The 11,729-nt window shown below is 52.1% G+C and overlaps 1 protein-coding gene and 1 pseudogene across 1 annotated transcript; one reads left to right on the top strand and one right to left on the bottom strand.

The window, feature by feature from the left end:
- Positions 1-207: 207 nt before the first annotated feature.
- Positions 208-3,753, bottom strand: LOC116470657 (uncharacterized; annotated as a pseudogene).
- A 3,728-nt stretch (positions 3,754-7,481) lies between these two features.
- Positions 7,482-10,347, top strand: LOC116470656 (uncharacterized protein C5orf60-like). Its single transcript, XM_058440419.1, has 5 exons — positions 7,482-7,711; positions 8,424-8,481; positions 9,018-9,078; positions 9,307-9,411; positions 10,012-10,347. The coding sequence occupies exons 1-5, from the start codon at positions 7,532-7,534 to the stop codon at positions 10,160-10,162; spliced, it is 555 nt and encodes a 184-aa protein (XP_058296402.1). The 5' UTR covers positions 7,482-7,531; the 3' UTR covers positions 10,163-10,347.
- The last annotated feature ends 1,382 nt before the right edge of the window (positions 10,348-11,729 follow it).

Genomic DNA, 11,729 nt, shown 5'->3' with positions numbered 1-11,729 from the left:
TGTGGTGTCCTTGGGCACAGCCAGCCCAGAGATGTGGTTCTGCAAACAGAATGAGGGTACAGATGAGTCTGCCTGCATCGCCACGGGGCTCCGGGGGCTGTAGGAGGTGGGAGAGAAGCAGGTAGAGGAGGGATCCAGCGGGCAGAAGAGCAGAGCATTCTTCCTGGAAAGGGAGAAAGAAGGACGCACCTGGCCGGGCGCGGTGGCTCAGGCCTGTAATCCCAGCACTTTGGGAGACAGAGGCAGGCGGATCACGAGGTCAGGAGATGGAGACCATCCTGGGAGGCGGAGGTCCCAGGAGACTGGTGACACCCTGTCTCTACTACAAATACAAACTTTAGCTGGGCGTGGTGACAGGCACCTGTAATCCCAGCTACTCAGGACGCTGAGGCATGAGAATCGCTTGAACCTGGGAGGCAGAGGTTGCGGTGAGTGGAGATCGTGCCACTGCACTCCAGCCTGGGCGACAGAGCGAGACAATGTCTCAACAACAACAAAAAAAAAGGACGCACCTTTCGTTTAACAGCTCAGTGTTCCAGTGACCGGAGGTGAGGTCGCAGCTGCTGGTCCCACAGTGCCTGTCTCTGGCATTAGTTGTTTAGATGTCAGAATTGGTGAAAAGTTTGAGATTGTACCAGCTGGTCCAGGAAAGGTGATGGGGGAGCTATAAAGCTCGCAGCACGGCAGTCAGGGCTGTCCGGTGCACAGGGCTCCAGGGCACATGAGCCACACTGTGCTTAGGGCCAGGCCTCCCAGGAGTGACCCAGACCAGCCTTTTCTTTCTCATTCTCTCACTCTCTGAATTCAAAAGCTTGAACATGCCACGAAATGTCCACCCAATAAAAAGAAAGTATTTGCCTCCTGGGCTCAGAAATGGTATTAAGGAAATTGCAAATCTACTGACTGTGACAGAAAGCAAATCAGTGGCTGCTTGGGGTGGGATGGGGTGGGATGGGGTGGGGTGGCAGGGGCTGTAGGGAGGGATTCCAAAGAAGCACCAGGAAGCTTTGGGAGTCGTGAAGCTCCTGGTCTTGACTATGGTCATGGTTTCGCGGGTGCGTACGTGTGTCAACATTGATCAAAAAAAAATTTTTTTTTTGAAATGGAGTTTCACTCTTGTTGCCCAGGCTGGAGTGCAGTGGCATAATCTCAGCTCATTGCAACCTCCACCTCCCGGGTTCAAGTGATTCTTCTGCCTCAGCCTCCAGAGTAGCTGGGATTACAGGCACCCACCATCACGCCTGGCTAATTTTTTATATTTTTAGTAGAGACAGGGTTTCACCACGTTGGTCAGGCTGGTCTCCATCTCCTGACCTCAGGTGATCCACCTGCCTCGGCCTCCCAAAGTGCTGGGATTACAGGCGTGAGCCACCACGCCTGGCCTTGCTCTCTTGTATGTCAGTTCCCCCTCCGTGAGGCTGCTAAACATCCTCCCAGCACACACACGGACACACACCTGCACGCCCTCACGCAGTTTGCAAGGCAGTGGTTCAAGTTACCTGTTAATCCCTCAAGCGTGCTCATCTCGCCCTCCGAACCTGCCCTCTTGCAGGGTCCATGGTTCTTCCAAGTGTCCTGGTCACAAGGCAGCTGGATCGACACTCAGAGGTACAGAGCAGAGCAGAGTGTGGTCCCTGAATCTGTCTCGCCCCCACCATCTTTACACACAGAGACCTTCCCAGGAGCTGTGACTTGAACTTCACAATCTGCAGGGTCCACCCAGGAGCCACGTCCTCCTCACAGGCAACGGGACCCTCCTCTCTCCACCTGTGTGGGAAGATTGGCAACAAAAAATAGAGAACGTGGGAGGTAAAACACTAAGGGGATGGGCCACACCTGAGCGTCCCCAGGACCGAGGAAAACACTGAGGGGATGGATGGGCCACAGCTGAGTGACCCCAGGACAGAGGGAAACACTGAGGGGATGGATGGGCCACAGCTGAGTGACCCCAGGACAGAGGGAAACACTGAGGGGGTGGATGGGCCACACCTGAGTGACCCCAGGACAGAGGGAAACACTGAGGGGTGGATGGGCCACACTTGAGAGTTCCCGGGGCCGATATAAAAAACTATTGGGATAAACCAAACCTATGAGTCCCCAGAGTGAGGTAAACACTAAAGGGATTAACAGACCACACTTGAGGGTCTCCAGGACAGAGGCAAAACACTCAGGGGATGGATGGGCCACATCTGAGGGCCCCCAGGACAGAGGTGAACATTAAGGGGATGGGCCACACCTCAGGGTCCCCAGGACAGAGGGAAATACTAAGAGGATGGGCCACACCTCAGGGTCCCCAGGACAGAGGGAAACACTAAGAGGATGGATGAACCACAACTGAGGTTCCCCAGAATAGAGATAAAACACTTTGGGGATCGACCACATCTGAGGGGCCCAAGGCAGAGGTAAACACTAAAGAAATGGATGGACCACACCTGAGGGTTCCCAGGATCGATGTAAACACCAATGGGATGGATAGACCACCCTGAGAGTCTCGAGGACAATGGAAAACCACTAATGGGATGGATTGACCACACCTGAGGGTCCCCGGGACAGAGGTAAACACGAGTGGGATGGATTGACCACACCTCAGGGTCTCCAGGACAGAGGTAAAAACCAATTGGATGGATGGGTGGAACCTGAGGGTCTCCAGGAAAGAAGTAAAACACTGAGAAGATGGATGGATCACACCTGAGCATCCCCAGTACAAAGGAAAACACTAATAGGATTGACCACACCTGAGGATCTCCAAAACAGAGGGAAACACTAAGGGGCTGGATGGCCCACACCTGAGAGTCCTCAGGACAGAGCAGCGAAGGATGGCTGTTGCTGGGATGATAATTCCACATCTTTGGAGAACAAGAATTCCAGGTAGTTTTCTTCCCTCCAAACAGCGTGGTTATGAACTAGCTCTCACTCCAGGAGGTTTAAAGCTTCAGATAATACCTGTAGTAATAAAGAAAAACAGGCCAGGTGCCACGTCTCACTCCTGTAGTCCCAGCACTTCGGGAGGCCAAGGTGGGAGGACCACTGAGGCCAGGAGTCTGAGACCAGCCTGGAGAACGTAGCGAGAGCCCATCTCTGTAAATAATTTCAAAAATGTAAAAAGAAAAGAAAAACAAATAGTGGTAACTGTCACAACATATTGTTACAAACAAAAATTTACACCGAGGTGAAAAAAATCAACTTTTTTTTTTTTTTTTTTTTTACCAAAACGATGCCTCAGTCTAGGAAGAGGTGCTTCCTCTCCGGAAGCAGCTGAAGCCCTGAGCTGCTGTGCATAGGTGGACGGACTCTCCAGGAGCCTCCAGGGGGCCTCGGATCCTCCACGTCAGCTCCTCTCTTGTCCCTCTGCTGGTCCACGGGGGCCGCTGCAGCTGGCCAGGTCTCCTGGGAGTCAGAGGGGGCCATGGGTTCCACCCCAGGGCCCACCTCATCAGCACAGCGCTCTCACCATCTGAGCACCAGCCCAGAGGAAAAGGAGAAAGAAAGGGTGATGCTGATCCCCCAAGCAAAATGGAAACCCCTCCACCTCCCACCCTCAAAAGCACCCAACAATGGGCCCTGGGCACTGCGGGTCTCACAGGAGTTGTTTGCATCACAGTGAAACCTACAAAGTTCCCATGGCACGTGAGTGGATGCTTCATCAACACGGGAATGTCCGGCTGCCCCAGGGAAGGCTCCAGTCATGTTGAGATCTTTGAATAGCAGCAAGGGATCAAGGCCGATGGCCTCTCTGAGGGCCTCAGTTTCCATCCATGCGGGCAAGCTCCCCTTTCGGAATCTGGGTTATGGTTCCCGAGATGGGGACAAGAGGCATCTGCTGACGGCTATATTTACAAAAATCCATCAAGTCGACACGCTTGTGAAAGTCAAAGCAGCACAGTAACTCACTGGAAAAGTGAAAGTTTCTCATCTTCACACCCGTAGAGATAATGGGGGCGGGGTGGGGGCAATCCGAATGCATGTATGTGCTCTGTGCACTCACCGCCACCCCTCTCCGCTGCTCTCTGGCTCCTGATTTGCACAGTGAGAAGCAGACACCAGGCTTGAATCAGGAGGGACAGCGCCTTGTCCTAGTGAGTTTGGGTCTTGAGACAGTGAGTAGCAAGGGTGTAGAGAGGAAGGGATTTATCGACAAAGTTATCTGACTTTGATTCTTGAGCTCAATAGGGAGAGTCTGAATAACAAGGGATACCGATACTAACACACATGTTAAATAGACAAACTGCTTCTAATATTTGATAGGCAATAAATGTCGCATTTGTTTATACTTCTAAGCAAAGTCAAGTCTCGATCTCAGTTGCTCATTTTCAGAGAGTGAGAAAGTCCAAGATCTCATGGGCCCCTCCCCTTCCTTGGGTTATGGACACCAGGGCCCTGGGGAGGTCTCCTGGGAGTCAGAGGGGGACGTGGAGGAGAGCGGAGGAGAGAACACTGTTCTTGGGTGTGATTAGGTGGCTGTCAGATCCCTGCTCCTACATTCAGTAGGGAGTGACCTTCGGAAAATTATGTAGCCTCCCTAAGTCTCGGTTTTCTCATCTGGAAAATGGAGCTGATGATAATAATCCTCATCTAGGAGAATAGTATGTGTTGATCATCCTCGTGGCATTCTTTTTAAGAGCTGCACAGCACTCCCTTGTACGGGCATTAAATCATTTATTTATTGTGTGCAATCTCGGCTCACTGCAACCTCTGCCTCCCAGGTTCAAGCGATTCTCCAGCCTCAGCCCCCTGAGTAGCTGGGATTACAGGTGCCCGCCACCATGCCTGGCTAAATTTTGTATTTTTAGTAGAGACGGGGTTTCACCATGTTGGCCAGGCTGGTCTTGAACTCCTGACCTCCGGTGATCCGCCCACCTCAGTCTCCCAAAGTGCTTGGATTACAGGCCTGAGCCACCACTCCCGGCCCATAGACCTAAATATAAAACACATTTGTTGAACGCCATGAAACCAGCAGCTTTGCTGTCACTACCAGAGGAACTCACATGATTTGGAGAATTTTCAAATAGGGATATTGATGCAAACAAACAGGAAAGACCAGCAGCTCTGCTCGTCTCGTCAGAGACCAGAACCTGCCCAAACCACCCAGCATCCCTGACTGATGACGGTGCCTGACTCATGTGAGGAGAAGACACAGCGAGGGGAGACGCCTGTGGAAAGCAGATGGCCTGAGCTCTGTGCGCACGCCCTAGTCCACGGGTAGATCCATCAGCCGCAGTGGAAGCCTCACCGACTCAAGGTGTTAGTGTACAAATTCAGACAACTGTTGGCGGAACACCAAGCATGCAGACACAGGAGCGGTTCCTGGGAAGCCATGCATAAGAAACAAACAAAAAATGAGCAGAGACGGCTGTGGCTACACACTGCTCACAGAATTTACAAATTTAGTACAGGCTGGTTACAAACAAATGCACAAACAGTAACTCTCAGCAGAAAAGAATCAGAATCCAGAGTTGAAGAGTCTATAACCCAAAGTATCCAGTGTTCAATGATAAGTTACAAGACAAAAGAAACAGGAAAGTGTGGGGGGAAACCAGTTAATAGAAACTGTCTTTGTGTCCCCAGATGTCACACTTAGCAAACAAAGACTTCAAAGCAGTTACTTATGTTAAAAGAACTAAAAAAGGGCCGGGCACGGTGGCTCACATCTGTAATCCCAGCACTTTGGGCAGCCAAGGCGGGCGGATCACCTGAGGTTGGGAGTTCGAGACCAGCCTGATCAACATGGAGAAACCCCGTCTCTACTAAAAATACAGAATTAGCTGGGCGTGGTGGCGCATCCCACTATTTGGGAAACTGAGGCAAGACAATTGCTTGAACCTGGGAGGCAGAGGTTGCAGTAAGCCAAGATCGTGCCACTGTACTCCAGCCTGGGCAACAAGAGTGAAACTCTGTCTCAAAAAAAAAGAAAAACAAAAATGACTTATGAAACATCAAGCACAACATATGTAGAATGAGAGTCTCAGAAAGAAAGAAGAGGGGAAAGAATTATTTATAGAAATAATGGCTGAAAACTTACCAAATTTGATATAAAACATTAATCTATAGAATCAATGTTTACTTTTAGTAAAATAAAAATCAAGATATCCACTCCTACACACCTTGTGTCAAGCTATGAAAAGACAAAGAGTAAATATTGGAAACAGTAAGACAAAAACTTCTCTTCATGTACAAGAGCACCATGATAAAATTAGCCACTGATTTCTGATCAGAAACAATGGTGAAACCAGGCACGGTGGCTCACGCTTGTAATCCCAGCACTTTGAGAGGCCAAGGTGGGTGGATTACCTGAGGTCAGGAGTTCGAGACCAGCCTGGCCAACATGATGAAACCCTGTCTCTACTAAAAATACAAAAATTAGCTGGGCATGTTTGTGCATGCCTGTAATATCAGCTCCTCGGAGGCTAAGGCTGGAGAATCGCTTGAACCTGGGAGGCAGAGGTTGCAGTGGGCTGATATCACACCACTGCACTCCAGCCTGGGCAACAAACAGAGGGAGACTCCGTCACAAAAAAAAAGAAGAAGAAGAAGAAAGAAACAATGGTGGGAAGGCAATGAGATGGCATAGTCAAAGAATGAAAGAAAAAAAATTGTCAACTAAAAATGCCATGTCCAGCAAATCTATCCTTTAAAAATAAAGATATTCCCCAATAAACAAAGACAGAAAATTTGCTGCCAGCCATCCTACCTTATAAGAAATACTAAAATAAAACTTCTGAACTAAAAGAAAGGCTTGATTCTTCTATTTGAAAATACTGAATTGATTTGTCACAGGTATGTGTGTATATGTGTGTGTGTGTATGCCGAATATTCCAAAATTTCTCATGCACTTTAACTTTTATTGATTTTAGAAGCAAAAATATTGCAAGTATATAAAAATATTCTTTGAAGGTTTAATTAGTTCAATTTTTGTACCTTTTTAGTCCTATGAATTTTAATAATAAAGAATTGATTTAATTTTTGATGAAGTCTAGCTGAAGATAGTAAAGATTAATTGAAACAAAAGTTATAAAAATTTTATTCAAAACTCACAATGATAAACAAGTATAAAAAAGTAAGCTCTATGTCTGAGTTGATGCAAGGCAAGAACATATTGTGTGGGGAAGTTAGAATTGCAGGCAGAGGAGACCCTGGAGCAATAATCCCTGGAAATAACAGAAATTTCAGGGACAAATCCAGATCCTCAAAAGCTGTGAAATTGAGGGAGCCTGAGCAGAGATCTCCAAGGAACCAGGTACTATCTGTGTGCCAGGGTGAGAGGACAGAAAACGGACCAGGTCTGTCTCTGACAGGTTGAGCAGGTGGAGTGGGAAGGAGGGATCTGGAAGGCCAGGAGGGTGGAGGGAACTGCAGGGGTGGGTGATGGTGGGCAGGGCTGGGCTTTAGCTTCCTCCTCCCACTGCCCACCCCACCCTTAGGAGTCCTTTGTGAGGGGGAGGCCCCAGCTCTATGATGTGGGCCTGGGCCCCAATAACTAGTCCCAGAGGGGATACCCAGGGCTCAGTTGCATGAGGACAGCAGTGCAGTTGACATGGACATTCTCTTTCCTCTGGGCAGTGTTACTGGTACAGAGCTGTGCCCCAGCCCCATTCCCGAGATCATCCATTTCGTCCTCTTCGTTGTGTTTAGCCTGGTAATCCTGATCATCTTACGCCCCTACATTCCCAGGGAGCTGTCCTCAGTGCCTCCCAGAGAGGAGAACAGCGAGAATGTAAGGAGCCCTCAGCCCACACCCGGCAGAGAATGATTCTATTTTTCCTGCTCTCTTTTCCACTTTTCCACATCAACCAGAGGCGCTCCTGTGATGGGAAATCTCACCATCCCTCTAGGGACAGCAGGGCAGGCAAGGGTTGGAGTGCATAGGATTTCCATCCCAAGCTCCCAGACCATCTGTGGGGGTGCACGAGAAGCGTCACAGCAAAAGCAAACCCCGGGACTCAGCAGCGAGGGCTCGGTCATGAGAGGGGTGAGGTCTCTTTGGGAGGACAGGCCCTGAGCCCGGGCTCATCAGCCGCCTTCCCACGCAGGTGCCTCAGGGCCCAGCCTCTGTTTGAGGTGCTCTGGCGGCTGTGCTGAGTCCCTGAGAGCCTCCCACCTGAGACTGGAGTCGCCTCTGGCCTCCTTGGAAGCAGAATCCTCCCTGCCAGCCCAGAGACACCTGCAGACCCAAGTGTGTGTGTTTCCCAAGCAGCGGAACAGGGACTGAGGACGCCCAGGGCGGGCCTCATGTAGAAAACCCCTCTGTGCTTTTCAAAGAAGGAAACCAGAAAAGGTTATTATGCACTTTAGAAACCAGTGAAAGAGAAGCACACAGGGCTCCGTGAGCTGGGTGGAGAAAGTGTGTCATTCACGAGCACTGTGGGTCTGCAGCTGTGGGGACAGGAGACTGAGACCTGGCCTGCGCCCTCTTTCTTGTCTCTCAGGACCAAGCTGAAGAGGGGGAATGGATCAGGATCGGAAACAGATATATCACTTTGAAAGGTAAGGCTCTGAGGGTCCCAGAAGCCCCAGAGATGACAGCTTCACCTGTCCCTAGGAACAAGCACCAAGTCTCCTAGGAAGTCATCTGCAGAGGCCTGATGGGGAAGCTCCTGGTAGGGCAATTGGAACCCGGGATCTGTCTCCGATTCCCTGCTGGGATGAAGCCATGGGGTCCAGGGAGCGGGTGTTGCCCAGGAGGGGACCAGTGACCACCTGGACGTGCAGGAGGGGATGCAGGTCTATGTGGGCAGCTGTTTAACATGGCTGAGTCCTCTGAGACTGCCCCTGTCCTCTCTCCCCAGGAGGTGGTCGTGACCCCCATGATGGGGCGTGTCGGGAAGCACTTTGGAGATGACAAAGTGCTGCCCACTGGGCACCTGGCTATCACTCTTGGGGCCCTGTGGCCTTGGACAGGGATGCTGGGGCTCCAGGGTCTAATCCCCGATCCCGGGGTCTCCCCTAAGGGCACACGCACTCAGCCTCCTGTAAGTCCCAGTTCCCTCCCTCGCCGCCATAACCCATCTCCTGCTTTCCAGATCGCAGAATTCTCTTGAAAGAACTGGACAACCTTGAGGTCTACGCTTTCCTGCTGAAAACGTGAGGCTCTTTCCCCTTCTCTCCCATGTCCTCCTTCCTACTAGGGCCTAGGATGCCACCCCCAGGGCCTGGGGCTGATCTGGGAGGGGAGATCACAGCCGTGATGTCACTAAAGCCCTGGGCGGGGTAGGCAGAGCTTTGTGAAGTCAGCAGGGGGGGCCCTGGAGGGGTGTGGGCCGCAGGTGCCCAGTGCTCCCGGCTGCAGCCTGTGCCTCCTGTCTCCTGCAGGTGCCTGAGGAAGCTCCCTGGGGGAGAGCAGCTTCCACTGCCGTCTAAGCTGAGACCACCTGAGCAAGTTGTTCAAACAAAGCCCTTGGAGAGTTCACTGGCCAGGTGGGGGGTGTGGGAAAGCTTCTCCCACCAGGTTGTCCGCACGGGCTCCTCGGCTCCTCTGGCCTCCACGCCATCATCAGTCCCAAAGACCTCCATAGGGTCCTCTGGGTCTCTGTCATCCCTGAGCTCCTCCAAGCTACCAGTGTCTTCGTGTCCCCTGAAGCACCCTTTATACGAGCCATACGCAAGCACCCTATCAGCAAACCTGGGCACCTCCATAAAATCCCTGGGGTTTCTGTCATCCCTGAGCTTCTCCCAGTGACCAGAGCCTTTGTGTTCCCTGGAGCATCTTTCACACAAACCACGTGGGCGTTCCCCTCCCTGACGACAGAATCCTGGCCTGGTGTCCTGGTCCGACTCCAGGCAAGCTGATTCTCGAACTGACCCCATAATATGTCCAATGTGCGACACCCCTGAGCTGTGTGGCTGGTGGGTGCCTTCCAGCCCTCGAGTGATCCGAGGCATTGGTTGCCACAGTGATCCCAACCTGGGCCTCTCCCGGAGGCAGGAGGCTGCGAGAGCCTGGTGCCACTGCACCTCCTCACAGTACCCATTCGAGCACCCTAATCTTCCCACCACCTACCAAAGGCTTCCTTCTAGGGAGACCCCACATGCAGGCAGGTGGAGGCAGGGGCCCCACTTTCCTCAGCCTGGATGTGCCAACGCTGCTGGACGCACGAGACACCAACATCCCAGACACTCCCATGGACACCGCATATCCGACATCCACGAACAACTGGGAATCTCCTGAGGACAACTTGCAGGCACGTCCCCTCCCTGATCCGGGCACCCCACAGATGCTGGAAATGCGTGTTCTAATGGATTGGGAGAGGAACGAGTGGAGACGCTGGCTGTGTCTAGGCCAAGAGCCAGCCTGTTCCGGTGCACACGATAAAGTCTTCAAGGCAGTTTGTTAAAGTAAAAGAGAAAATACGACCTCCGTGTTAGTTTCCTGTGGCTGCTGTAACAAGCTACCACAGGCCTGGGGGTTCACAGCAGCAGAAACTTATCCCCTCACAGTCCCGGGGGCCAGAAGACAGAAGTCAAGGCCTGGAGAAGGCAGGGCCATGCTGCTCCTGCGGCTCCTGGGGAGGAGCCTTCCCGGCCTCTTCGGGCCTCCAGCGGCTGCTCTGGCGTTCCTGCGCGGCGGCTGCGTCTCCAAGACCTGCTCCGTCTTTCATGGGGCCTTGTTGCCCGTGCAGGTCTGGGTCGAAGCTCCCTTGGCTTCTGTCTGATAAGGCATTTAGGGCCTGCCTGGATGACTCAGGATATGCTCCTCCTCTCAGGGTCCCTCCCCTAATCACGTCTTTCACCATACAAGGTGATGTTCACGGGCTCCATGGCTTAGACATGGGGTATCTGCGGGAGCCATAACCTCTGAGTCATTCAGAAGAGGAAGGGGAATACAGAAAATTGAGTCTCTCTACTAGAAGTTAGGAAAGGAGAGAGAAAATAGAAGTTTAGAAAAGCCAGGACAAAAAAATTAAGTGGTGAAAATAACTCTCATAGATCAGTAAAAACCAGAACCATAAATGGACAGAACAGAGCCCGTCCAACTGGACACAAAACAAAATCTAGCCAGACGTTGCTTACAAAGGTCATGGTGAAGCGTAGAAAGGTAGAAGGCAAGAGGGTGTGGAATATGCAGTGTGAATGCGGATGGGAAGAAAGCCGGGGTGGCCGGGTCAATACCCAACCTAGACTTAAAGACACAGAGGCCCTGGGAATGGAGACTGCCAGAAGATGCCGCAGCCAGAGCCTATGAGGGTGAGAGTCAGAGAAGGTGACCAGCTTCGTAGAGGAAAAGGACCTCCCTGAAGGCTGTGGGGCCCGTTCCAGCCTGGCTCTGGGAGGACAGCTCCGACCCATCCTCCCGTGGGCGGGGTGGCCTTGGCCCAGACTAGGGATGCTGCAGGGAGGGCCAGAGGGACCTGCTGTGATCACGAAGTTGGGAACTGCCTAAACCGTCTTCACAGAGCCTGTGTGTCCAGATGGGAAATCCAGGCACGTGGAATAGGATTTGCAGGCCATGGTTGCTGAGGACAAGGCTGGGTAAACACTGGGCTGATTTCCAGGAGATGACAGTGAAGCCGCAGAGAAGCCTAGAGAGGGCAGAAATGCACAAGGAGGGGTGGAGGCCACAGCCTGGCTGGTCCTGGTGTCGGGGGCTTGGGGGAACCCTGCTCCTTTCTCTGGGAGCCCTGAGTCCTCAACTGGAGGACAGGAGGTGGATGTGCTGGTCCCTGAAGCCCGGGCAGCATGAACTGTGTGTGGAGCCAGGTTTATCGAGCCCTCACAGGCCTGGCCTTTCCCTGCCA

The sequence above is a fragment of the Hylobates moloch genome, unplaced genomic scaffold (genome assembly GCF_009828535.3).
Source record: "Hylobates moloch isolate HMO894 unplaced genomic scaffold, HMol_V3 SCAFFOLD_6, whole genome shotgun sequence".
Lineage (NCBI taxonomy): Eukaryota > Metazoa > Chordata > Mammalia > Primates > Hylobatidae > Hylobates > Hylobates moloch.
This window is presented reverse-complemented; position numbering and strand designations above follow the sequence as displayed.

What these genes read in the sequence shown, in the direction of transcription:
- LOC116470656 (XM_058440419.1), top strand. Translation starts at nt 7,532, where the DNA reads ATGGACATTCTCTTTCCTCTGGGCAGTGTTACTGGTACAGAGCTGTGC. An exon ending in GAGAGGAGAACAGCGAGAAT is followed by an intron (nt 7,712 to 8,423) that starts GTAAGGAGCCCT and finishes CTTGTCTCTCAG; the next exon opens with GACCAAGCTGAAGAGGGGGA. An exon ending in CAGATATATCACTTTGAAAG is followed by an intron (nt 8,482 to 9,017) that starts GTAAGGCTCTGA and finishes CCTGCTTTCCAG; the next exon opens with ATCGCAGAATTCTCTTGAAA.